At 40.5% G+C, this 23,776-nt stretch overlaps 1 protein-coding gene across 4 annotated transcripts in view; it reads left to right on the top strand.

Moving 5' to 3' along the window:
• The window catches only part of ARHGEF26 (Rho guanine nucleotide exchange factor 26), a 128,191-nt gene that overhangs the window by 61,069 nt on the left and 43,346 nt on the right, over positions 1 to 23,776 (top strand). For 3 of the 4 annotated variants that reach the window (XM_042955078.1, XM_042955077.1, XM_042955076.1), the window contains exons 7-9: positions 8,822 to 8,974; positions 12,557 to 12,686; positions 16,653 to 16,727. In XM_042955078.1, the coding sequence (XP_042811012.1) occupies positions 8,822 to 8,974; positions 12,557 to 12,686; positions 16,653 to 16,727 (358 nt within the window). The remainder of the gene's footprint in view (positions 1 to 8,821; positions 8,975 to 12,556; positions 12,687 to 16,652; positions 16,728 to 23,776) is intronic. The other variant, XM_042955079.1, reaches the window with a different exon arrangement.

The following is a 23,776-nucleotide window of genomic DNA, read 5'->3' as shown; positions in this document are numbered from 1 at the left end:
AATTAATAGTTGTGCTCAAATAAAAAAAAAATTAAAAAGTATAATAACCCAGGGCATCACAGGCCAGTTCATACAGCAGCTTTGATATCTTCTAAGGACGTTTTGATAAGAATGGTTTCTGTCATTCATTAGCATGTTATCCTCATTCCAGGAGAAATTACAATATGGATGAATGCATGTGAGTAGCCCTGAAACAAAAGAATCAAGTATGCAGTAAGTTACCATGGGAACAAGCCCTTTTCTCTCCAATATGTTTTTGTGAAACATTCAGATGATAAAGACTTTAAATTCTCATTTTTAAGTGAAAACAGCCTAATGGCATTCAAATTGCAAGAACTTTTAAAGCACTGTTTTCCTATCTTCGTATGGTCCATTTAACATTTCTTTTGAGCATGTACATCATCAGCGAGAGGAAAAAATAATTAAAGGGGAGCCTTAACTGAGGTGGAGTGGTCTTGGGTGGGGGGCCCTTAGCTCTGCAGTCTGTCTTTGCGTCTTTCTTCCCTGGCCCTAGCTCCACCTTCGTTGTTTTGGGATTGCTAGGTGCCTTGAACTGAAGGTGCCTGGGGGTACTGGATTTAAACCCAAGAAAGCTCTGTGTTGTGTGGTATTGAGGGTAGGAAAACCCTTAGTTTCTCTTTTTCACCCCAGTCTCTTCTGTTCTCTGCCTAGGCTGATCTTAAAGGTTTTCACAAGGTGATAAGAATCTCTTAAAAAAAACCATCCTAGAGATTTTAAGGACCAAGCAGCAGCTATCAGAATGAGAGTTAGGTTTAGGTTTACCAGAACAGTTTTGTTAGGAGATTATATATATGTATGTATGTATGTATGTATATATATAACCTATTTATTCATTTATTTATTTAAATCTCACATTCCCAATCAGTCTTAATTTCAACCCTTATCCCTTATCAGTCCAGAGATAACATTTCAGAAGAAAAAGCTAAAATAGAACATGACAAGATATATGTATCATAGTCTGCTAAGGAGGAAACCTCGTGAGACCTTTACCACATCAGAATGTAGGGTAGTCTGAGAAGCAGCAGCCCTATATTTTTGTCAAAGTAACATACTTTTCCATCGTTGCTAGACTGGTGAAGGATTCATAGATGGGCTTCACCTTATTCATCAATTTGGATTGATCGATAATGGCTGCTTGGAGTGCAGATTCTGGGTCTGGGCAGAGTGCCACAATTGGTTTGTGACGTCTGCCATGGGTTAGTGGTGGTGCTCTTGTCATGCACTGCCATCCCCAATCCAGTGTAGTATTAAAGGAAATTGACGCTGATCTTTAGCGTCAAAATGACTACCACCAAAAAGCCCCAAACGAACAAGCCCCAAAGCTCACTTGTCTGCAGCAGAATATAAATTCATTTTTGGTACAGTACAGGATGTTCTGTTGGTGCTCTGTTAGGAAAGTATTTCCAGAAGCAAATAGTTTGCTGCCACTTATCTGGAATATTTCTTTGTTTGGTGAAGATATTTTATTATATAACAGCGACTTAGACATGTGAAACCTGCCTGGTATGTTACATGTCTCCAGCATAAGTGAATATGACCCTCTCTGGTGGGAGACTGCAGCTGTTAAGATTGACGGCTCATTCAAGTGAGGAAGAAGTCCAAGAATGATTTGAGCCTGCGTTAGGCAGATGGATATTAATGAAGGAAAAGTACCTTGAAAGGATGCCATTCCAGGAAGGGCACGGGACAGCGCTGATTATAACCAGAGCCCTGCTTTCTGCGCTTCTCCAGCTAAAGCGCTGAGTGCTGAGCCTCTTAGCCAAGCGAGAATCCTCCCTGAACTGGGTGGGGGAGGGGCTGGTCCAGGCAGGTTTTTCGGAGAATGCAGCTGGCAGCGAAGAAACTAGGACTGGCCTCCATCTCAACTGGGTGATCCTACTTGACGGGACCCTAAAAGCTTGTGCAGGGAGTTTGTATCCTCATTGGTTGGTGGCCCTCACTGTGCCCTGCTGTAGTTTTGGGAACCCAGTTTGTGGTCCAAAAATACTTGTTCATTTGATACATCAGTGAGTAAAGCATGTGTAGAGACTGACCAATTTGTGGGTGTTAGGTTTTTGGTAAAACAAAATTGCTTGAACCTGTTTCATCTTTCATTTCCTATTGAAAACACAAATTTGATTTATTCAAACCAATATTGCACTGTGTATTAACTATAATTTAAATATTTTTTTTGTAATTTAAATAAACTAAAATTTAAATTTTTTATTTATTCATGTCAAATATTTGACTGTGTTTCAGGTACTATGGTCAGGTTTTTGGTCGTACTACAGTTAGAGTCAGGTACTTGAACACAAGAGACCTGGCCTCTGTCCTCTAGATCTTGCTAAGAGAGGCAAATGTAAACACGATCATAATATAATTAATTGGGATCATAGTAGGGATACCAACGGAGGGGTTTATAAAGAACATAAAGCAACGCAGCCCAGAGGGTCAGGAAAAGCTTCTTGAAAGGAGATGAAATTTAATCTGAGACTTGAAAGCTGATTGGGACTTTGTTAGGCAATGTGGAGGGCAGCAGGGTACAAGGAGGGCAAAAAGGAATGACTCGGAGATTCACAGGGCTTCTGTGAAACCAGCATTTGCTTATGCTGTGTCGGCGGGGACCAGAATCCATCACTAGCTGTGGCCTTCCTAATTGTCTTCCCTGGAGGCTGTACCTGGGGTGGTCGACAGTTCGTCCGCTGCCCCGCAGATCTTGCCACAGCATAAATCAACGGTGCAAGTCTTCACTGTGTTGATGTGTGTGATTTACGTGCTGAGATGATTCGACAGCTGGTCTTCTTGGAAAATAATATAGTTCTTTCTCAGCTCCAGCTGTCAGTCTTTTTACTGGATGTCTAGATTGAAGGACGGCTGGTAGTAGCAGACAAGCTCAGTGGGCATCTGTGAGCAGAAGCAGTAGGTGTGCTTTGAGCATGGGCACTGGGCTCCGGAAGGCTGTGGCTCTGGTTCAGATGGAGGCTCCATTGTTTTAGTTTTTGTCATAAACTCTCTTAGCCTTGGTTTTCTGATCTCTAAAATGGGTATGGTAGGCATCTCATAAAGTAGGCTTGAAGATTAAATTAAATGAGGCAGTATATGGGAAACATGTAGCACTGGGCTTGGTGATCATGAATATCAATTGTTTGCTCCTTGACATCTACCAAAGCCTTTCACCTTGAGCTGGACACATGGGAGGAGATTTGGTGGTGACTGCTTGAATCTGATTTGTTGTCTGTATTAAATAAATTGTAATCTCCTGTATAGATTGGTGAATTTACTGTACAGCCCTCAAGAGCTATCAGGAACACTCAAGTCTGACATGCTAATTACATTACCAACAGAATATTTTTTAAATTGTTTATTTTTAAGAGGGAGGGAGCACAGGCAGGGGAGGGGCAGAGAGAGGGAGAGAGAATCCTAAGCAGGCTCTGTGCTGTCCGTGCAGAGCCAGACGTGGGGCTTGATCCCATCAACTGTGAGATCATGACCTTAGCTGAAATCAAGAATCAGACACTTACCTGAGTCACCCCGGTGCCCCACCAATTGAATATTAAGAAGGCTGTTAGTATGATAGACATTTATACTTCACATTTGTGTCTTTTCTGCCCACTACAGAAGGGAAAAAGTGAAGCTAACAAGTGCATGTGCTGGGTATATGAGAAACACCTCCTTCATTGTCGAATTTGTCTTTTAGCCCAAAATGTGGTGCCACTTTTAAGACAATCACTTGATGAAGCAACCACAAAAATCCTAGAGAAAATGCAGTCCTAGCAGTTCTGGAAAATACTAGAGTCAAGGATATAGGTCATGATTAAGCTTTTCTAGCATAGACTTGTCATTAAGTCATCTTGAAGTTCCAGCTCCTGAGAGGCCACCGTGGTGTTCTCAGTGGTCTGACCATTGTCTACACAGCTAGGGAGCTCACCTGGGCAGGTTGCAATCGTTTGAAACGTGGGTGTGGTTGTGCTGGTGCTCGAAAGGTCAAACAGGGCTACCTTGGGTTTCTGGTCAGGAGGCGCTGTTTCCAGAAGCCTTTTCTGGTCGGTCCATCAGAGGTTTCTTAAAATCTACACTTTAGTGATGAGATCAGAATTTTGATTGAGGGGTGTGGGGCGGTGAGAGAGAGAGAGAGAGAGGAAGACTGTGTAACATGTTTGCTTATAAAACACGATCATCTTGGTAATGCAACGAAGAGGAAATATTGTCCAGAAAAAAACAATTCATAGGGTTGAAATATATTTCCCTTAAAATGTTGTCCTTCAAATAAGCCAAATTACTTCACAAACTCATTTAAATTTCATTGAGGGAACCAGCATGCTTTTACTTTGGCTTCAGGTTTGATTTGGATCTCCAGCATCCTTGGTTATTGAAATAATACCTCATTCTTCAGTAATAACTTTCTTGGTCTTTTTGTAGCCCAGCTTGCTTAGTAAAATATGCAAATTTGCCAAAATAACCAATAGATAATTTAACATAGGAAGCTTTAAATTAGGTCTTAATTATGCGACTGTCAAAATAAAAGATGGGTGGCTTGGTTTATGTGAAAGTGAGTAGCATAAACAGATATTTCATTAGTGCTTTGTTTTTAATCTTGTACTTTGGCAAGGCTTTTACTGTGATAAATGAATTTTCCTTTTCATTGGGAAAAGCCAAGTTACTGTTGTTTTTGGTTATGTAGTTGCATTCCTTCAGACTATAATAGTTACTTAAAGACAAACTGTAAGGGATATTTGCCTCTAAGACCTTTATTTCTTAGATTTGCACGATAATGACCTTAGGAGTAGTTTCTTATTTTTTCAACTGTCTTTGAACATTTTCCTGAAAGAGAGTTGGAGTTAAAATAATTATCAAGTATTTTGCATTTATAGGAAAACCAGCTAAAAGTGAACTACTTGACTACACACGACCTAGAATTCCTGTGGCTCTGAATTCTCACAGATGTGTATTTTCAGCTGTCCGTTTCACATGTCCAAGGCAAAATGAAATTGCTTCCTTCTTGCCTCTCCTCACTCCTCCTAAATCCCTGTCTTTGTGAATGATTTAATGGCCCACCTTGATGATGCCCAGGGGGAGACCTTGAATAGGGAAACCCCAGCATCTTCCTTGACTTCCCATCTGATGAATTATCTTCATTCTGTGAACTTCTCCCTCACATTGTTACCCTAATCGGTGTCCTCTCTCTTTGATTTCCCACTGTCAGGTCTTATGCCATGTTGGCCATTTCACTGGTCTGCTTCTGGTCCATTTTCTCTTCACCTGTAATCTATCCCTTCTCTGCCCCCAATTTTTCTCTGATTCGATGATTTATTACTGCCGTCATCACCTCCAGTGGTTCCCGCTGTCCACAGATAAAGCCCTAGCTCCTCAGCATATAATCAGACCTTTGTAGTCTAGCTCTGACCTGCTCTTCAGCCCTCATTCTCTGCCGTTGGCCCTCCTGTGGTCAACACCTCAGCCTCAATGAACGCCAGTTCCCCAGTATCTACATTGTCTCCCCTGCCCCTCTGCTTCCAGTAATGTCATCCTCGTTAGTGATGACCCTCCTTGCACCTTTCCTCACCTGAGTTTACCATGTTCTCAGTCGCCCTGACCTCTGTTACAGGTCATGTGTTCTAATTAATTGGCTCTGTGCCGCCCATGGGCTACTCCTCTGTGAGTGTCAGAAAGAAAAGGATCATTTCCTATTCAGCTTTCACTTAATGAAATAATCTCTCCTTGGCATATAACTCAGCTTCTTCAGTAGTGGTTCCTTGGCATTATTCTATCATTTCTTGATATATATGATTATTGGCAGAGACGGTCAGGTTGAAGTTCCACTTCTAGATATATAGCCCCAAAGACTTGAAAACAAGGACTCCCATAGATGCTCGTGTGCAAATGTTCAACAGGTGAATGGATAAACATAATATATATATACACAATAGAATATTATTCATCCATAAAGAGGAATGAAGTTCTGTTACATCTGTCAGCAGAGATTGACCAGAAAACATTACGCTAAGGGTATTAAGCCCGATAAAAAGTACAAACATTTCATGATTCCACTTACATGAGATATCTAGAACAGGCAAATGCATAGAGTTAGAAAGTAGATTAGAAGTGATCAGGGGCTGGGGAAAAGGGGAATAGAGCATTATTAGGTGATGGGTACAGCATTTCTGTTGGAGGCGATGAAAATATTTTGGAAATAGGGGCGATAGTTGTACAACATCATGAATATGACTAATGCCATTGAATTGTACATTTAAAAATGGTTAAAATGGAGTACCTTAAATGGTTAAATGGAGCTCAGTTGTTGAGCTCCAACTTCGGCTCAGGTCACGATCTCACAGTTTGTGAGTTCGAGCCCTGCGTCAGGCTGTGTAGTGACAGCTCAGAGCCTGGAGTCTGATTCTGTGTCTGATTCTGATTTTGGATTCTGTGTCTCCCTCTCTCTGTTCTTTCCCTGCTCACATGCTGTCTCTCTCTCAAAAATAAATAAAGATTAAAAAAAATTTTTTTAATGGTTAAAATGGTAAATTTTATGTTACATATATTTTGCCCCAATAAAAAAATTTATAGTTCATGTAATTAAAGAAACAGTGACACCACCCCTGCTAGGCATGTATGTTCCAACAAGTGATTTTATGCAAGTATGTTGTCTTTATCATTTATGTTTATCAGACTTACCTTCCCAATGTAGCATAGATTTCTTGAAGTCAGGGACCAGTCTCTATAGAAAATAGCTTTTGAGAAACATGGCTTTTAAATATCTTTTAATAAACATGTGAGTTTGGAGTTGGTTGTTTTTGCAATTGCTGAAACTTTTAGGAGAGGGTTTGATATTTTCCTTGAATGTTAATAGAATCAGTCCTGACAAAGCAGTATGCAGCTATTTTGGAACATACTGGTGTATTTTCTGACCTACTATGTAAGAATTGTGCATACTAACCCTGACACCTTTGGAAGGAAAGCCAAATAGCCCAGCCAAGTGTGCTTTAAGTTTTTTTCTCTTGCTGTTTTAAACAAGGGCTTGGGGGACTGGGCCAATTACAATCTTGTGGATGGGAATCCTACTAATTATTTTCCCTAAATCCTTCTCAAAGGAAATAAAAATACGGGTACTTTCTCAGGGTATACATAGTTTTACTCTTCTATGAGTTAAGGTATATTTCTTCATCTTTTAAGCTCCTATGAAAACATTAAAAAATCAAATATGTAATGACGACAAACACAGTTTATACTACAATGAGATTAATGTACATGTAAGTATATAAAATTAAGACCTTTTAAAATCTCACCTTATTGCTGAGTGCCAGGATTTTCTTTGAAAATAACTGAGATGAAAATGTGAGAAAATGTTAGCCTATATTTACTATTAATCATCTTGTATACATTTCTGTTGTCTCATTCACCGTCAGCCTTGAATTCTGTATTTGGAGTCCACTGGTTAGGAGAAGTGATGTGAGGAATGCTAGTTAAGAGCTTATTGAAAACCATATTCCCTTGTATCCTTGACCTCCAGACGTCAGTGTTAGAAATTACTGTTGATTTCACCTTCATTACACTTTCTTTGGAAGATGCTTTGGTCACACAGTGATAGTTATTTCTAATAGATTTTCTTATCCCTCCGAACTTGGACGGTAAGTGTGCTCTATGGAGGTTCATCTCTGTTTTTAGTGTGTGTTTTGAATCCTCTGAAGATCTTGATATAAGGCAGGTTCAGACTGGGGGAGGTAGGTGGTGAGATTCTGCATTTCTAGTAAGCCCTTAGATGCCTGGTCTGTGGACTACATTTTGAGCAGCAATGCTCTGGGTAGAAACCTATTTCAAATACCTGATTTTGATGTGCTGTAAAATGTGGATGCCCTCTAGAGTTGCCAGATAAAATACAGGATGCTCAAGATGTCCCAGGCACTAATTTTATACATACCTGTACTAAAAAATGACTCTTTTATCTGAAATGTAATTTTCACTGGACTTGACACAAGATAAATGGGTCGATACACACACCCACCCCAAATCTGGCAACCCTAAAATGCAATCTGAATAATTTCTGAGTACATTTAAATGTCATGCATATCATTAGAGTTAAAATATGATTATTTTCAGAGAAAGCACACAGAATTAGGTTTATTTCAGACTTGTTTTTTAAGTACTTATTTAGATGTTTTGCTCATAGACTTTTCAGTACAATAAAATATGGAAACATGAACCTCCTCCTCCAATATCTAGGGAATACTTAGAAAAAAGTAGTGAAATTTGTACGTTCTAAAATATACCTAAAAGCACAAAAAGGACCCGTGTTATCAGTGTTTCCAGTTGAACACTTGAAGTAGTAAGATGTTAATGTGATAGATTTAAACTTCGACAATTTTTTATAGTTTTTTCTTGTATCTCTTTGAGATGGTATTGTGCACTGTTGACATTTTTAAACCCTGTATAATAAGATTGCATGAGAATCATCTTTGATTTTTTTAATTTAAAATTTTTTTTAATGTTTGTTTATTTTTGAGAGAGAAGGAGATAGAGTGAGAGCAGGGGAGACGTAGAGAGACAGAGAGAGAGAGAGAGAGAGAGAGAGACACACACACACACACACACACACACACACACACACACACACAAACTATCTGAAGCAGGCTCCAGGCTCTGAGCTGTCAGCACAGAGCCCGATGTGGGCTCAAACTCATGAACCAAGAGATCATGACCTGAGCTGAAGTCGGACACCTAACTGACTGAGCCACCCGGGCGCCCCTGATTTTTTTTTTTTTTTTTTTTTTTTTAACTATATGGAAGAAAATGTAAATGCTTTTCTTTGTTGTTTTTTTTTTTTCAGGTTCTTTATGGAGTTGGAAGCAAGACATCAGAATAATATCTTCATAGATGACATAAGTGACATTGTGGAAAAGCACACAGCATCCACATTTGACCCATATGTGAAATACTGCACAAATGAAGTCTACCAACAACGAACACTACAGAAATTGTTGTAAGAGATGATGAATGTTACATTCAATAGCCTCACCTCATTTTAATTAGGTCACATAGATAGAAATGAATTGATATCTTATATTATGTTTAGAAATGCCTCCTGATAGGCAATTTCCCAGGATGGCTTTCAGGGTGAAAGTGTTTGAGTAGAAAATTCTAGTCTGTGGAGCTCTTTCTCTCTAAAGCAATTATGAAATTAGGGGTTTCTGTTATTGTTTTCCTTGTTTCTTTAAATTGCTGCAAAACACAGGAGTGATTGTCATGCCAAACTCTCCGGTTTTCTAAGCCATTACCTGGCTATTAAGTAGTTTGCTTCAGGCCAGTAGAGTTCTTGAGTTGAACTCCTGTTTTGCCTATGATCCAGAGTTTCTCTGTTACTCTAATCTTCCTCCATTCAAATGACAACTCAGTATTAAGTTGTTTTTTGTTGTTGTTTTTTTTTTTTTTTTTTTTTTTTTTTTTAAGAAGAGTTGCTGATTTTCCCCTTCTGGGTAGTTAGAAGTGAGGCGAAAAGGGGAAAAAATGTTCTTAAAGGCTTTAATTGTGCAACAAAAAAGAATTGGCTTTAAATTTGCCTCCTCACCTTTTCCCTTTGGCCTATTTAGGTTACTGAGAGTTTTGATGTGATAGATATTCCTTTACTCTTAAAAGTCAGTGATTGTTCAATAATGTCTTATTTTATTTTGGGGGACCCTGTTTATCTCTAGTAGCTGTTTTATAGCACAGTTGTGCATTGCCATAAACCCGGTTTGGGGGCTGACAGCTGTTATCACTCTTATCCCCTCTGTGGGTTGTGGCATTTATGACCGCAGCATGGAGCTCTGGTCAGCTTCTGTGGGATGTGTGAACCCCTGTGGAGTGATTTGGGCTGGTGATGATTATTACCTCATGGCTGCTGGAAGAAGCAGTCCATTGAAGTCCAAGTTGGTGGGAAGGACTGATAGTGCCCCTTCTCCCTCCACAGCCTCATGAACTCTTACATGGGCATGTGGAAAACCAACAGCTGGCAACCCCAAATGAGATTTTTAAGTACAAAGCTGGGTTTGTCAGCACTGTGGACATTTTGGTCTGGATAAGTCTTTGCCATGGGTGCTATCCTGTGCATTGTAGCATGTTTGTTTTTTTTTTTTCTTCGTCTTTTAAAGAAGTTTTTTAAATATTTATTTTTGAGAGAAAGCATGAGTAGGGGTGGGGCAGAGAAAGGGGGGAGCAGAGGAACTGAAGTGGGCTCTGCGCTGACATCAAAGAGCTTGATGTGGGGTTTGATCTCGGGGATCACGAGATCATGACCTGAGCTGAAGTTGGGTGTTTAACCAACTGAACCACCCAGGCGCCCCTGTAGCATGTTTTACAGCATCCCTGGCCTCTGTGCACTAGATGCCCCTCACTCCATTTGTGACAACCAAAAATGTTGCCAGACGTCGACAAACGTTCTTGGGTGCATAACCTTACCCCTTGCTTTTCTTAATCCCCCTACTGCTGATAATAGAGGTTGCCATGTAACTGTTAGAAAATGCAAGTTTGAAAACAGAGCTTTGAATTAGAGCTGAATTTAATTCTGTTTTCATTTTGTTTTGTAGGATTTAAAAAAAGTGAATAGGTACTGCTGTACATTATGTAACTCTTAAAAAATAAAAGCTCTAGGGGCACCTGGCTGGCTCAGTGGGAAGAACACATGACTCCTGATCTCGGGGTTGTTAAGTTTGAACCCCACATTAGGTATAGAAGTCACTTAAAGTCTTAAGGAAAAATAAAGACTGTATCTAAATTAGCTTCATGATACCACCATTTGAGCTGTCACATGGAAAGTCGTAGTTGTGTTTTCAGGGGTTTTGTTGCAAATGTTGTGAATTTACATGTAGGGCAGTGACTGGCTGCACGTTGGGAATGCTTGAGAATCTTTGAAAAGAGGCAAACATGCAGTGAATGCCTAGTGTCCGTCCCAGGCAGTTTAATCAGAATCTTTGGAGGTAGGGGTCCTGTGACCTGAGGGATTTAAATATGCAACTGAATTACAGTTTTGTTTGTTTATTTATTTTTTGCATTTCCAAGAATCTTTTTTTAAAGCTAGCAGGAAAGGAAACTTAAAACTCCTCAATTTGAGAAAATGAAAATAAAACATTTCTGTGTAATTTCTTTCAGTTTGCTATTCGAGGTATGTACGGGCTTATGAACCAAAACATGTAATTTGCAAAATACGTTAAAAAAAATGGGGGGGTCACAATTGCCACTGCCCTGCTTCCTGGCCTCCCCCATCCCCCAATGTGGGTTAACAGTATCCAATGCCATCCCCCCTCCCCTCCATGTTGTAAGTCACAGGGGAACTCCCCAGAACACCTCTGAGGTAAAGTGAGGTGAGAGAGTGAGTGATCCTGGGGTAAGGGCACCCACCGGAAGTCAGAAGGCCTTGGTTTGACTTCTGTCTTCACCAAATAATAGGTCTGTTACTCGGCAAGTGGAGGATCTTCCTGAGACTCCATTCTTATTGGAATCCGCTTTTGGCCTTCATTAGATGGTGTAGGGCTGTTTCCACGTGAGATCATATATGTCCGTGTATCTTGCTAAGTTCCGAAAATGTGGCAATATTATCACTGCTCTTATGTCACTGGGAGGGGAGAAATATTCTGGATGACATGGCCAGAAAATTTTCTGTGTTAGAAGCTCTGAAAAAGGCTAGGAGCCTCCTCGTAAATAAATCCAGTCTGATGTTTCTTAGATTATTATCTGGGGGTAGAGAAGTGACTTAAAACATATCATTTGTTATCTTTTTAATGGACTGTATGTAGATTATCAGTTAATGAGATCTAGTCTGTATGCTGGTTATAATTCATATGTTCACAGATAGGTTCATCATTGTGATAACCATTGCCTCTTCATTTGTTCGCTTTATACTTTTATAAATTTCTAGCACATACATATTGTTCATATTGTTGCCTTAAACTCATATCCAGTCTTCACTATAAAAGGCAGACAAGCCATCTGTGCCTATTTATGTAATTGTTGTTTTATGTATTAAAAAATCATCATATAGGAGTTTATCACATTTTATAGAGGCATCAAGTTTTATTGTGCTTTACTTAATTGCACTTTGCAGATACTGCATTTTTTTACAAATCGAAGGTTGGTTGCAGCCCTGTATCGAGCAAGTCTGTTGGTGCCATTTTTCCACAGCATTTGCTCACTTGCTGTCTCTGTTATGTTTTGGTAATTCTCACAATATTTCAAACATTTTCATTATTATGTTTGTTATGGTGATCTGTGGTCAGTGATTATGACTCACTGAGAGCTCAGATGATAGCTAGCATTTTTTAGCCACAAAGTATAATTAAGGTATGTACATCATTTTTTAAAGACATAATGCCATCGCTCACATAACAGACCACAGTGTAGTGCAAACATAACTTTTACAGGCACTGGGAAACCAAAAATTCATTTGGCTTGCTATATTGCAGTATTTGCTTGATTTGTAGTGGTCTGAAACCAGACCCACAATATCTTTGAGGTATGCCTGTAATATATTTTTACTTTTTAATTTGAAGAGGAAATATTTTGAAGTTCCTTCTTTCTTTTTCTTTCTCAGAGCCACCAACCCATCTTTTAAAGAAGTATTGTCACGAATTGAGTCCCACGAAGACTGTAGGAACTTACCCATGATCTCCTTCCTCATTCTCCCCATGCAGAGGGTAACTCGCCTGCCCCTGCTGATGGACGTAAGACATGACCTGGTGGCTCTCTCCTCTGTGGGGAGCTGTGCTGCTATAAATCTGATTAAGAAGATTATTGTGCTTTCACTGAAATCAATGTACTATATATCCCTCTTATAAAATCCTCCAAGTAAAGTGAGAAGGTGCCCTTCAGTTGGAAAGTCTCATTTGTGTCTAATATCGTTGGAAATCATCTTCAATTTAGGCTTGTGTAGTCACTCTGAGGAATTCAGATTACATCACTCACTCATTTTTTGAAATGGGAAAATATATTGGCTTATTGAAGACAAGAGGCTTGGATTCCATTTCCAGCCGAGCCACTTGGCATGTGACCTTGGGCAAGTCACTTAATGTTTTCTTTGGGCCTCAGTTTCCTCAGCTTGATCACTAAGATCCCTTCCTTGTAGTGTTTCAGGGTGCTGAGGCACTTCGGCTTTACATGGGAATGAGACACACTCTTTGGCACTAGAAGGCACGAACTTGCCCCCATTTTGTATTGCATAAAGGAGAGTGACGAAACTCGGCATCCTTCTTATTTTAGGGAACGTTCATGAAGAAAACAAGGATTTGATTTTGAATGGTGGCAAGATGTGGCTGGGAGAAGGGAGTTAAGGTTGCCTGGTATGAGGCAGAGCGGGGAGGACAGCGAGGTGTCCGGCAGGAGGGGGTCCCGCACGCTGGCTGAGCCGGAACCACAGCAGCAGCAGCGATGACAGGAGAACCAGGTGGCCCGACTCAGCTCCCAACCAGCTAATGGACCAAATAGTGTCTTTGTGATCCAATTGAAGTATTTTGTTGTAGTTTTACTTTAAAATTGGATCATAATATTCATGTCAATTTTAACATACTTGATTTTTTGACACGTCAAAACATAGGATACAAATACTGCCAAAAGTTATGCTTAAGGTTACAAAATTCCATATTCCATATTCCGTTACAAATTTGAAGAGATATTCTAAAAGCACTGGCACTTTGCAATGAGTAAAAGTGTGTGATTATAATCACTTTGTTGGCTGTGCTGCTTGGTTTGGGGAGGTTTTTGGTAGTTGTTCCAGAATTTTCTGACACCTTGCTGCTCTCCAGCTTCACCTCAGTTGACTACCTTCATAGCCTTCCCTTGTGATTTAGGAACTTCTCTCCTTGTAAATATCGGGAGACTTGCAGAATTTGAAAATGTGGCTCTCTAATTTTTTCTTTTTTTGAGAACAATATTTCAGTATTTACCATGTCTCAGGATAGAATGCAGCCAGGTTATCAAAACCAAATTTCGGCTTAAAAAAGGTTTATTTTTAGATGCCATCCACATTTGTTCCTGGACTTACCCGCTCTGTACCTTTTTCACGTTGCTGTTGGCTGCCGCTTCTCAGCCTCACAACACAAGCCAGCCTATTTTCCAAGCACTGGCCCTAATGCTCCTCACTAAAGCCTTACTCAGTGCCCTCCCGAGCAGATGTATCTTCTTCCCCACGAACACCCACAGCACTTCCAGAGAAGGGACTCTGACGTGTAAACTTGGCGTCGTAGAAGTCCTGTGGCTTTTGGAGTAAGACAGATCTGGGCACAGATTCTGGTCCCTTCCACTTACAGTGTGATGCCAGGCAAACTGCCTAACTTCATCTGAAGCATAAGCATAACATGTACCTGCAGGGTTGGCATGAAAACAAATGAAGAAGTAAATGTTAAGTTTGACAATAACAGACACTCTGTGTTTCTTATTTTTTTTTAATGCTTATTTTTTGAGAGAGAGAGAAAGAGAGAGTGGGGTGGGAGGGGAGAGAGAGAGAGAGAGAGAGAGAGAGAAAGAGAATCTGAAGCAGGCTCCAGGCTCCGAGCTATCAGCACAGTGTCTGACACAGGGCTCGAACTCATGAGCTGTGAGATGATGACCTGAGCCAAAGTCGGATGCTCAACTGACTGAGCCACTCAGGCGCCCAACATTCCGTGTTTCTTGACTAAATTAATATATATAGTACATAGGCTTGTCCTGAGTTACGTAAAAATTGTGAACTTTGCAAAGATACATTCAAGCAGCAGCTGTTGTACTTTCTTCCATAAGATTTTCTCAGAAGTAAAAAGTCATTTAAAGAGTTTATTTCATATGATTTCTCACACTTTCTTCCTTTTTTTTTTTTTATTAAATTTTTTTTTTAACGTTTATTTATCTTTGAGATAGAGAGAGACAGAGCATGAACAGGGGAGGGGCAGAGAGAGAGGGAGAAACAGAATCTGAAACAGGCTGCAGGCTCTGAGTGGTCAGCACAGAGCCCGACGCGGGGCTCCAACTCATGGGCCGTGAGATCATGACCTGAGCCGAAGTCGGTCGCTTAACTGACCAAGCCACCCAGGCGCCCCTCTCACACTTTCATAAACATTTGAAACTTTGATCCATCTAAGTGAAATATTTCAAATTTTGCTGTTGTTTAAAAGGAGAAATGGGTGCTTTGTAAATGCAACATTTCCTGCAGTGTTACAAATTTTCAGGGTTCTTTTTCTTCTGAAAATGTCTTTTAGCCATATTTCTTTAGATTTTGTATATGCCATGATCTCTCGACCTTCTATATTTTCTCTGTTTAATTGAGAGAAAATTGACTGAATAGATTAGGACTCAGAATCTAACATACTATGTTGAACGTAAATGCCATGATTGTCCAGTGGGCTCAAAACTTTTTGGGTCAGAGGCCCTTTTGAGATGAGTAAAGCTATAGTCATTCTCCCTAGAAAATTCAGTAGTCACAAAATTTTACATAAAATTAGACACTTCAGGACTCAGGATGCCTGCTTTCAGGGCAGTGTTTGGTTACTGCTTCTGTACACATTAGCGGGTCATGAAATTGATTTTTGAATCACAAGTAGTGTTTATTAAAAAAATGAAATAGAATGTGTGGTACATGATGTACACGGATCATAATGTCATTAAATTTTATTTCAAATAAAACCTTATTTCATCTTTGTGTATACCTGTACTGATTGCTAATGTAAATGTATTTCTTACAGGGGGTCATAGTCAAAAAAAAATTGAGAACCATTAACATAAACCCCCTGGCTCACTCTTTGCTTTTCACATAGTACATATAAGAATCCTGACACCTGACCTTTGGATTTGTAAGCCTAGTGCTTACCCACATTCAAGGTACCAGTGGTTTGCCAGTTTCCAACTTACCTTCCACTTCTGTTTGGTGCCTCTTGCCCTAATAGTTTCCTACACGTCAGAATCTGGCCACCTGGGCAGAATCTAAATGTACTTAAAGCATTGTCCCTTCCATTTTAGTTCATTAGGAGTGTTAGTTAAACTTGTTAATTGAGATGAACATTTTTAACAATTTAAATGGTTCCATTGGCTTTGCATGAATATGATCTCAAAAACTATTTGTAATTCGGTGTACCTACCTTGAAATGACCCTCTTTAAAGTCAATCTCAGCATCACAAAAATTACGTGTCAGTATATCAAGAGAAAATCCATCAGCTTGTTTTTCTTGATCTTTTTATTCAATTGTATTATCTACAAACATACTTCCCTAAATAATGATGATGATGGTAATAACTAAAGTGATTTTGTCTTTCACTGTGGGCCTACCGTATGCTAGGCACTCATAGAGAAAACTTTACATGTATTTTCATTTAATCCTGGCAACAGCTTTGTGACGAGGTTGGCATTATTCCCATTTTAGAGATAAGGAAACTGAGGCTTACAGAGACTAGGTAGGTGACTTGCCCAAAGTCAAATAGCTAGTAAGGGACAGAACTTGGATTTGAAACCAGGTTCATCTACCTCTGAAGTCTATTTTCATATTGAATAATTCCCTGGATTTACTTGGATCCTGTGCATCTAATGACTATTTCCTAGTTTTGTAATTGGATTGTAATATCATCTTCATACGTGTCCATAATGTTGTGTTCAGCATTATTGAGTTTGCTGTGAGTAAAACGATGTGGCTGGACCTTGATTTTGTTTTTCTTTTACTTCATTGCAGACTATCTGTCAGAAAACACCTAAGGACTCTCCGAAGTATGAAGTCTGCAAAAGAGCCTTAAAGGAAGTGAGCAAGGTAACTGTGGAACAGCTAGTTCATCGCACAGTAAACCATTCAACACCTTGGAAGAGTATGTGTCTGGCTTTGGTGCCAAATACTGGTAGATTCTCAAAGCCATTTGCACGGAGTTCCTTAGGTAGCTAAAAGACAAAGTGAAGTTAGTATTTTGACTATTTCAGACAGTCTTGCTGTAAGGGCCAATAGATACCTCATTTTCTTTCGGTGTCTGAATAGTTGTTTATTCATTCTCTCATTAAACAGCTATTTCCTGTGTATCAACTATGGTGCCAGGCATGAAGCCAGCCCCTGAAAATATGGTGATGGGTACATAAGACAGTTGTGGTTAATGCCATTGTGGACTGTGCTGTGTAAAGGGGAAGGAGGACATTAAATAAGAATTATAATAAAGGCTGGTGAGTGGCATGGTAGGGAAGAACATAGTGATGTTTAAGCTGAAATCTAAAGCAAGCTTAGCTTGCTGGGAGCCAGGGCTTGGAGGGAAAGAGAATGTCTCAGGTGTGTAGAGACCCAACAGCGAGAAAGTATTTGGAGGCTTTGGAAGAGCTGGAATGTTCTTTATGTGGCTATAGAGTCCAATCTAGGAAAGAATACCAAGAAGCCATGTTAGGGACATGTGGACCTTCTCTTCAAATGATACAGAAGCTATAAATTCATGTGTTGTGAAGGTGACAATGGGGATGGGACCAGTTGTGAGGCTTTTGTAGTTGAGTAGGCTAGAGGTGACAGTGGCCTTTATGGATATGACAGTAAGATGGAGAGAAGCAATATATAATAGAATGTTGAGGAAGTAGCACGGAGATTGATTGGGTGAGTGTATTTGGGATCAGAAGTCAAGGAGTATGGTCTCTGGCTTGAGCAGCTACATGGATGTTCCTATTTACCTTTACAATAGAAACATAGGGAGAAGCTGCTGACTTCCATGTTGGATAGGTTATAACAGAGGTTCTTACAGAATATCCAAGTTGGCTTGAATAGTGGAGACCTGGATTTGGGACGCATGGGCATAGGATGGGTTCTGAAGTTGGGAGAGTGGATGACATTTCCTAGGAAGAATGTGTACAGTAAGAAGAATAGTGAGTCTGAGGCACAACCATGAGGAACTCCACCATTCGTCACAGAGGCCACTTAAAACCCAAACCTTACCAAAGAAGGAGGAAAACCGTAATGGCCTGGCAAACGGCAGATGATTTGGTGGAAGGAGGGTCAGCGCTGTCGAGTGCCCCTAGGGGATACAGTGCGTAATGAGTGAGGCATTCATGGGTTTATCATCAGGTGGGTTGTGTCCTCGCAGTGGCAGGTGGGGAGGCCGGATTGCAGTGTGTTAGGAATGAGTGGGAGGCATGGATTTGCAGCCGGCTGGCAAGCGTAGCAGGCTGTTGCAACACGGTGGCTGCCAGTGAGCTGTAGCTGAAAGAAAAGTGTGGGAAGTCTCTGTTTGTTTACAGATTAAAAAATCTGTGGGTACCTTTTAAATGCTAATAGGAATGTCTAGCTGAGAGAAAGCTGTGGAAGATGTAGGAGTCAGGATACCGTATGAGCTAAGCAGAGGGGGCAGAGATCATGATAGCAGCAGAAGCTTCCTGAACCCTTGGAGCTACCTCATCACCTTAGATAGAGTCTGGTACACTTTTGCACCACTTTACTGTGAGGTACACTTGAGGGTTTCTTTTAATCAGGTTTAAGTTGACTGCATTTTACATATCCTCATCCTTGAGGATGTACCTACAAAATTATGGGCTTTGTGAGCTAATTTATTTTTCTAACATCCATTTTTTTTCTTTGTCTTTATCTTTCTCCTCTTTCTCCCTCTCTTTCTCCCTTCCCGCCTCCCTCCCCTCCCCCTCCCCGTCTCCCTCCTTCTTTCTCCACCTCCCTCCCCTCCCCCTCCCTGCCTCCCTCTTTCTTTCTCCGCCTCCCTCCCCTCCCCCTCCCCGCCTCCCTCTTTCTTTCTCCGCCTCCCCCTTCCCCTCCCTGCCTCCCCCTTTCTTTCTCCCTCTCCTTCTTTCTTTCTCCCTCTCCTTCTTTCTTTCTCCCTCTCCTTCTTTCTTTCTCCCTCTCCTTCTTTCTTTCTCCCTCTCCTTCTCCCTCCCCCTTCCCCTCCGGCCCCTGTTTATTTTTGAGAGACAGAGACAGAGCATGAGCAGGGGAAGGGCAGAGAGAGAGGGAGACAGAATGTGAAGCAGGCTTCAGGCTCTGAGCTGTCAACACAGAGCCCGATGCAGGGCTCAAACTCACGAACCCTGAGATCATGACCTGAGCTGAAGTTGGACACTCAACCGAATGAGCCACCAACATCCATTTTGTATTTAAAAGTAAGATTATCTGTGCCTTAGTCCATTCAGGCTGCAGTAACAAAATACCACAGACTGGGTGGCTTTTAAACAACAGGCATGTGTTATTTCTCACAGTTCTGGAGGTTTGAAGAGTCCAAGATCAAGGTGCCAGCATGGTTGGGTGAGGGTCCTCTCTGGTGGCAGATTTCTCCTTGTAGCCTTACATGGTCAAAGGGACTACGGGGGTAGTAGGGCTTCTTTTTTAAGAACACTAATACCATTCATGAAGGCTCTACCCTAATGACTTTTTTTTTTTTTAATATTTTTTATTTAATTTTGAGAGAGAGAGAAAGAGAGCAAGCAAGAGAGGGACAGAGAGAGAGAGAGGGAAACAGAGGATCCAAAGCGGGCTTTGAGCTGCTATTGCAGAGTCCAATGCTGGGCTCGAACTCACGAACCATGAGATTGTGACCTGAGTCGAAGCTGGACACTCAACTGACTGAGCCATCCAGGCACCCCCTCTACCCTCATGACATTTAAAGCACCTCCCAGAGGCCCCACTGCCCCATACCATCACCTTTGGGGGTCAGGGGTTCACCATATGAGCTTGGAGGGGTATAGAAATTTAAACCAGAGCAATCTGCCAACCACTTAAATTCATCTCTGGCCCTATCATTGGTCTGCACAACCCACGTTGGGAAACACCGAGTGAAGAAACTTAGCCTGACATGGGTTACCTAAGGTCCTCCTGCCCATGGGCCTCTCCTCTGGACCCCATATCCCGTGCTACCTCCTTGGAGGCAGTAGGGGAGACAGTCTTGAGGTGGAGCTGCTAGAGAAGTTCTAACCTTGGATTTGAAGGACATGTTCTCAGATTTTATTTGGTTGTTACTGAGAAGTTAAAAAATAATTCACACAGAAGGGGAAAGAGGAAGGCAGTAGTAGTTGTTGAATTAGGAATGATATTTAATGTCTCCAAGAATTTCACATCCCAGTCACAGTAAGCCACAACATTCCTTCAGGCATCTCTTGTTCACTGGGTTTGACACTGGTACTTGTAGCAAAGGCTGGCAAAAATGTAAGGGATCAGTGAATTGCCTTAATCTGATACTATTAGCATACAAAAGGCACTCTGAAGAAATGCTGTCTTCGTGGCTTGTTTTCTCTGCATTTCTTTTTCTCTCTTGAGCACAAGTTATGAACATCAGCATCATTTCCCTAGTCTCCTAATATTGTGTGGTAACTAAAACCACTAATATAGTCAGCTCAGAAATTAATCCTCTTTTGCATTTGTGTAGGTTACTGATGAGGAGTTTCAGATTCTGGGAAAACAGTATCAGTATTTTCAACAAAAAGGTTGTACATATAGAGCATTTATTGTTCAAAATTAAAATGCAGGGTGCCTGGGTGGCTTAGTTGGTTAAGCATCTGACTTCAGCTCAGGTCATGATCTCACGGTTTGTGAATTAGAGGCCCATGTCGATCTCTGTGCTGACGGCTCGGAGCCTGGAGCCTGCTTTGGATTCTGTTTACCTCTCTCTCTGCCCCTCCTCTGCTCACACACTCTCTCCCTCCCTCTCTCTCTCTCTCTCTCTCTCTCAAAAATAAACATTAACAAATTTCTTAAAATTTAAAATGCAGAATTTCACTTGTTTGCTTTATCCGAAAAAGAAAGCAATTGGGGGTTCCCAGTATTTATTTTAGAGAGTGAAATTTGGTATATCAAGGTCCAAGTTTTTAGAGCCAGACTCTGTGGAAGGCCCCTGGACAAGTGTCTCTGGATAGTTACTCATTCTTAGAAAACATGAGTAATATCTTCTCTGGTAATTAAACTGCTAATGTAATGAAGTTTTTTTGTTTTGTTTTTTTGTTTTGTTTTTTTGTTTTTTGTTTTTTCTATAGTGTGAATAATGTCATTGAGATTCCTCATACATGTTGCTGGAATGAGAGTTACAGCTTACCGAATTTGGGGCCTTGGAAAATCTTATTGGCCTAGTTGAACAACTCAAAAGCAAGAAAGATGTTTCTCCTCAATAACAATTTGTTTACTTCTGACTTTCTGTTCACATGCTGGGGTGGAGCTAGGGGGAGGACAATTTCCAGGGAATCTGAAGTTCAGCTGGTACACAATGATGTCTGGTGTTGAAGGAGTGGTGGTCGAGAGAGAGTTTCTTAGGCCTGTGAAGTCTTTGCTGCCGTTCTCTTCCATTTACTCTCCCATGGAAAAGATTAACTGCTTTCACTCTTACCTCACAAAAATGCTACCTCTGTTTGGAGATACTATTAAATTATAAGCTGTTCTCCTAGTGGCAAAATAGCCAAGTCTCTTCACTCTTCTCCTATAACTACTGCTTCAGCCATTTGCAGCAAGGTAGATGTATCTATCTGTTAACAGGGAAAGATCCCTAAGCTATATTGTTATGTGAGGAACAATTAAGTTGCAGAACAGTACAAATGGTGTGATAACATCTAAATAATACAATGTGTTGACGCACATATGTATGTTATTGGTATGTAGAAACAGTTGCAGAATCATACACATCAAGCTTTGTGTGGAAGGGAGGGATTCATAAGTTTTCTGTTATGCCTTTTAGGTACTGCTCTGTAAGAATGCGTTTCAGGTTTACAGAGGTATATTTTTTAAATAAACTAGGATATTTAGAAAATTTAAGAGACCTAAAAATATATCAGTACTTTTATCGAAGGTGATGACTGTTGTCATTCTATTATACATCCTCCCAGTTGGATGTTTGTTCTAATACCGGTGCATGGTATAAACGTACACTGAAAAATGCATTTGTGTGGTACCTGTTTGACTTACTGTTCTACAAAGTACTGCCTAGAACATTGTCTTGCATCAGTGATTGTGCTCATCTGATTATTTCTAAAGATAAATTTCTAGAACTGGGTTTACTGGAAAAAATGTAGGTATTTTTTAAAGGCCCCCAAGGGCCTTCATAAAAGGTTGTCCCTATGTTCATGGCCACCCTGATATGTAAATGTTGGTCTTACTGCACACTTCTCAGCATCAGATATTCTTTTAATCTTTGTAAGTTTGAACGACTGAAAATATTTTATTTTCAATTTATATTTCCTTATTAGAGTGTTTGAGCTTTTTTAAAAAAAATAAATTTGTCCTAAAGAAATTAGTGAGTTAAATTTAATAAAGCTTTAACAGCTGCTGAAGGAAGTCATGGCTTTAATATACTGAGCTTGATTTTAATCAAAAACACCAGAGCACACATATCTGCATTAGTCCTTGTCCTTTTGAAATAGCCGTTAAAATGGGCTCTGCTGATGAGACTGTTGGTTAAGACAGTTTGGGAACCTTTTTGTTTTTAATATGCCTTCTAAAAATTGTTTTCTGACATGGTGGCTGACTCTTATCTTTTGCTGAGGGAGTCGATATTTGAAAGTTTAAGAAATAAGATGATAACCCAAACTTAATAATGCCATTTTCCCCTATTTTATTTTATTTTGTTTTATTTTATTTTGTTTTATTTTATTTTGTTTTATTTTATTTTATTTTATTTTATTTTATTTTATTTTATTTTATTTTATTTTATGTTATTTTATGTTATTTCATTTTTTATAAAGTAGACTTTATAATTTTTTTAATGTTTATTTTTTGAGAAAGAGAGTGTGAGCAGGGAAGGGGCAGAGAGAGAGGGAGACACAGAATCCGAAGCAGGCTCCAGGCTCCGAGCTGTCAGCACAGAGCCCGTAGTGGGGCTTGAACCCAAGAACTGTGAGATCATGACCTGAGCTGAAGTCGTACATACTCTCAACTGACAGAGCCACCCAGGCGCCCCACCCCTCTCATTTTAAAACAGGATTGCTATAAAGAAGCTGTTCCCTCCTCCCACCCACCTTCTTTTTAAGTGATTTATAAACTGCCTCTGAAGGCAGCTTGTTCAGGCAGAAACATTTGCTGAATGTTCCTTGTGTTTTTAGGTGCTGGGTTGTGGGCACTGGGTTTACAAATAATGGAGATTTCACAATCTCTGCTTTTCATTCTTTTTGGAGAGGAAATGCCCCAGATAAGTCTTGAAAGACAGGTAGGGGGGTATAAATCTAGTAGATAAGGAGTTGGTTGGACAGAGCGGGATGAAGGGTATTCAGGCAGAGGGAAAGGGAAGCACATGCAAAAGTGCAAGGGCAGGATGGAACGTGGGGCTTTATCCAGAAATTTTGCAGGGCTGAGGCCCAAGATAGGAGTGGGAACAGGCTTGCAGTCAATAAGCAGTTGCCAGATCATGGTTTTACTAGGACCTAATTCTGAAAACCAAGGGGATCTTTCTAAGGCTTTTAAGCCAAGGCATTTCATGATCAGATTTGAACTTAAAAAGATTGACAGCATTATCTGGAGGATGTGTAAGAGTAGGGTAGCAGCAAGGGATGGCAGAGAATTGGTAGGGAAGAGGGAGTTTGAGCCTGAGTTCCGGGTACAATACAAAGAGAGGGTCATGGACCGTGGAACAGCAGCATTAAGGAGGCTTTATGACTGCTTGGATATGGAGCACAAAGAAGAGGGCGGTGTCTGAGAGCTGTGAGGGCTAGGTTTTTCAGCTGCAGGGAGTGAGTGTTGGAGGTGATGGTCAGGTTTTGTTATTCTCATTCTGAGTTTGAGATGCCTGTGAGTCATCCAAGAAGAGATGTCTTCTAGGTGGAGGTGGAGCCTAGGGGACAGACCGAGTCTGGGAACGTAGATTTGGGAACTGTGAACATACTCCACGAGAGAAATTATAATAATGTCTGGAGCCATGGCTG

Source organism: Panthera leo, chromosome C2 (genome assembly GCF_018350215.1).
Source record: "Panthera leo isolate Ple1 chromosome C2, P.leo_Ple1_pat1.1, whole genome shotgun sequence".
Lineage (NCBI taxonomy): Eukaryota > Metazoa > Chordata > Mammalia > Carnivora > Felidae > Panthera > Panthera leo.
This window is presented reverse-complemented; position numbering and strand designations above follow the sequence as displayed.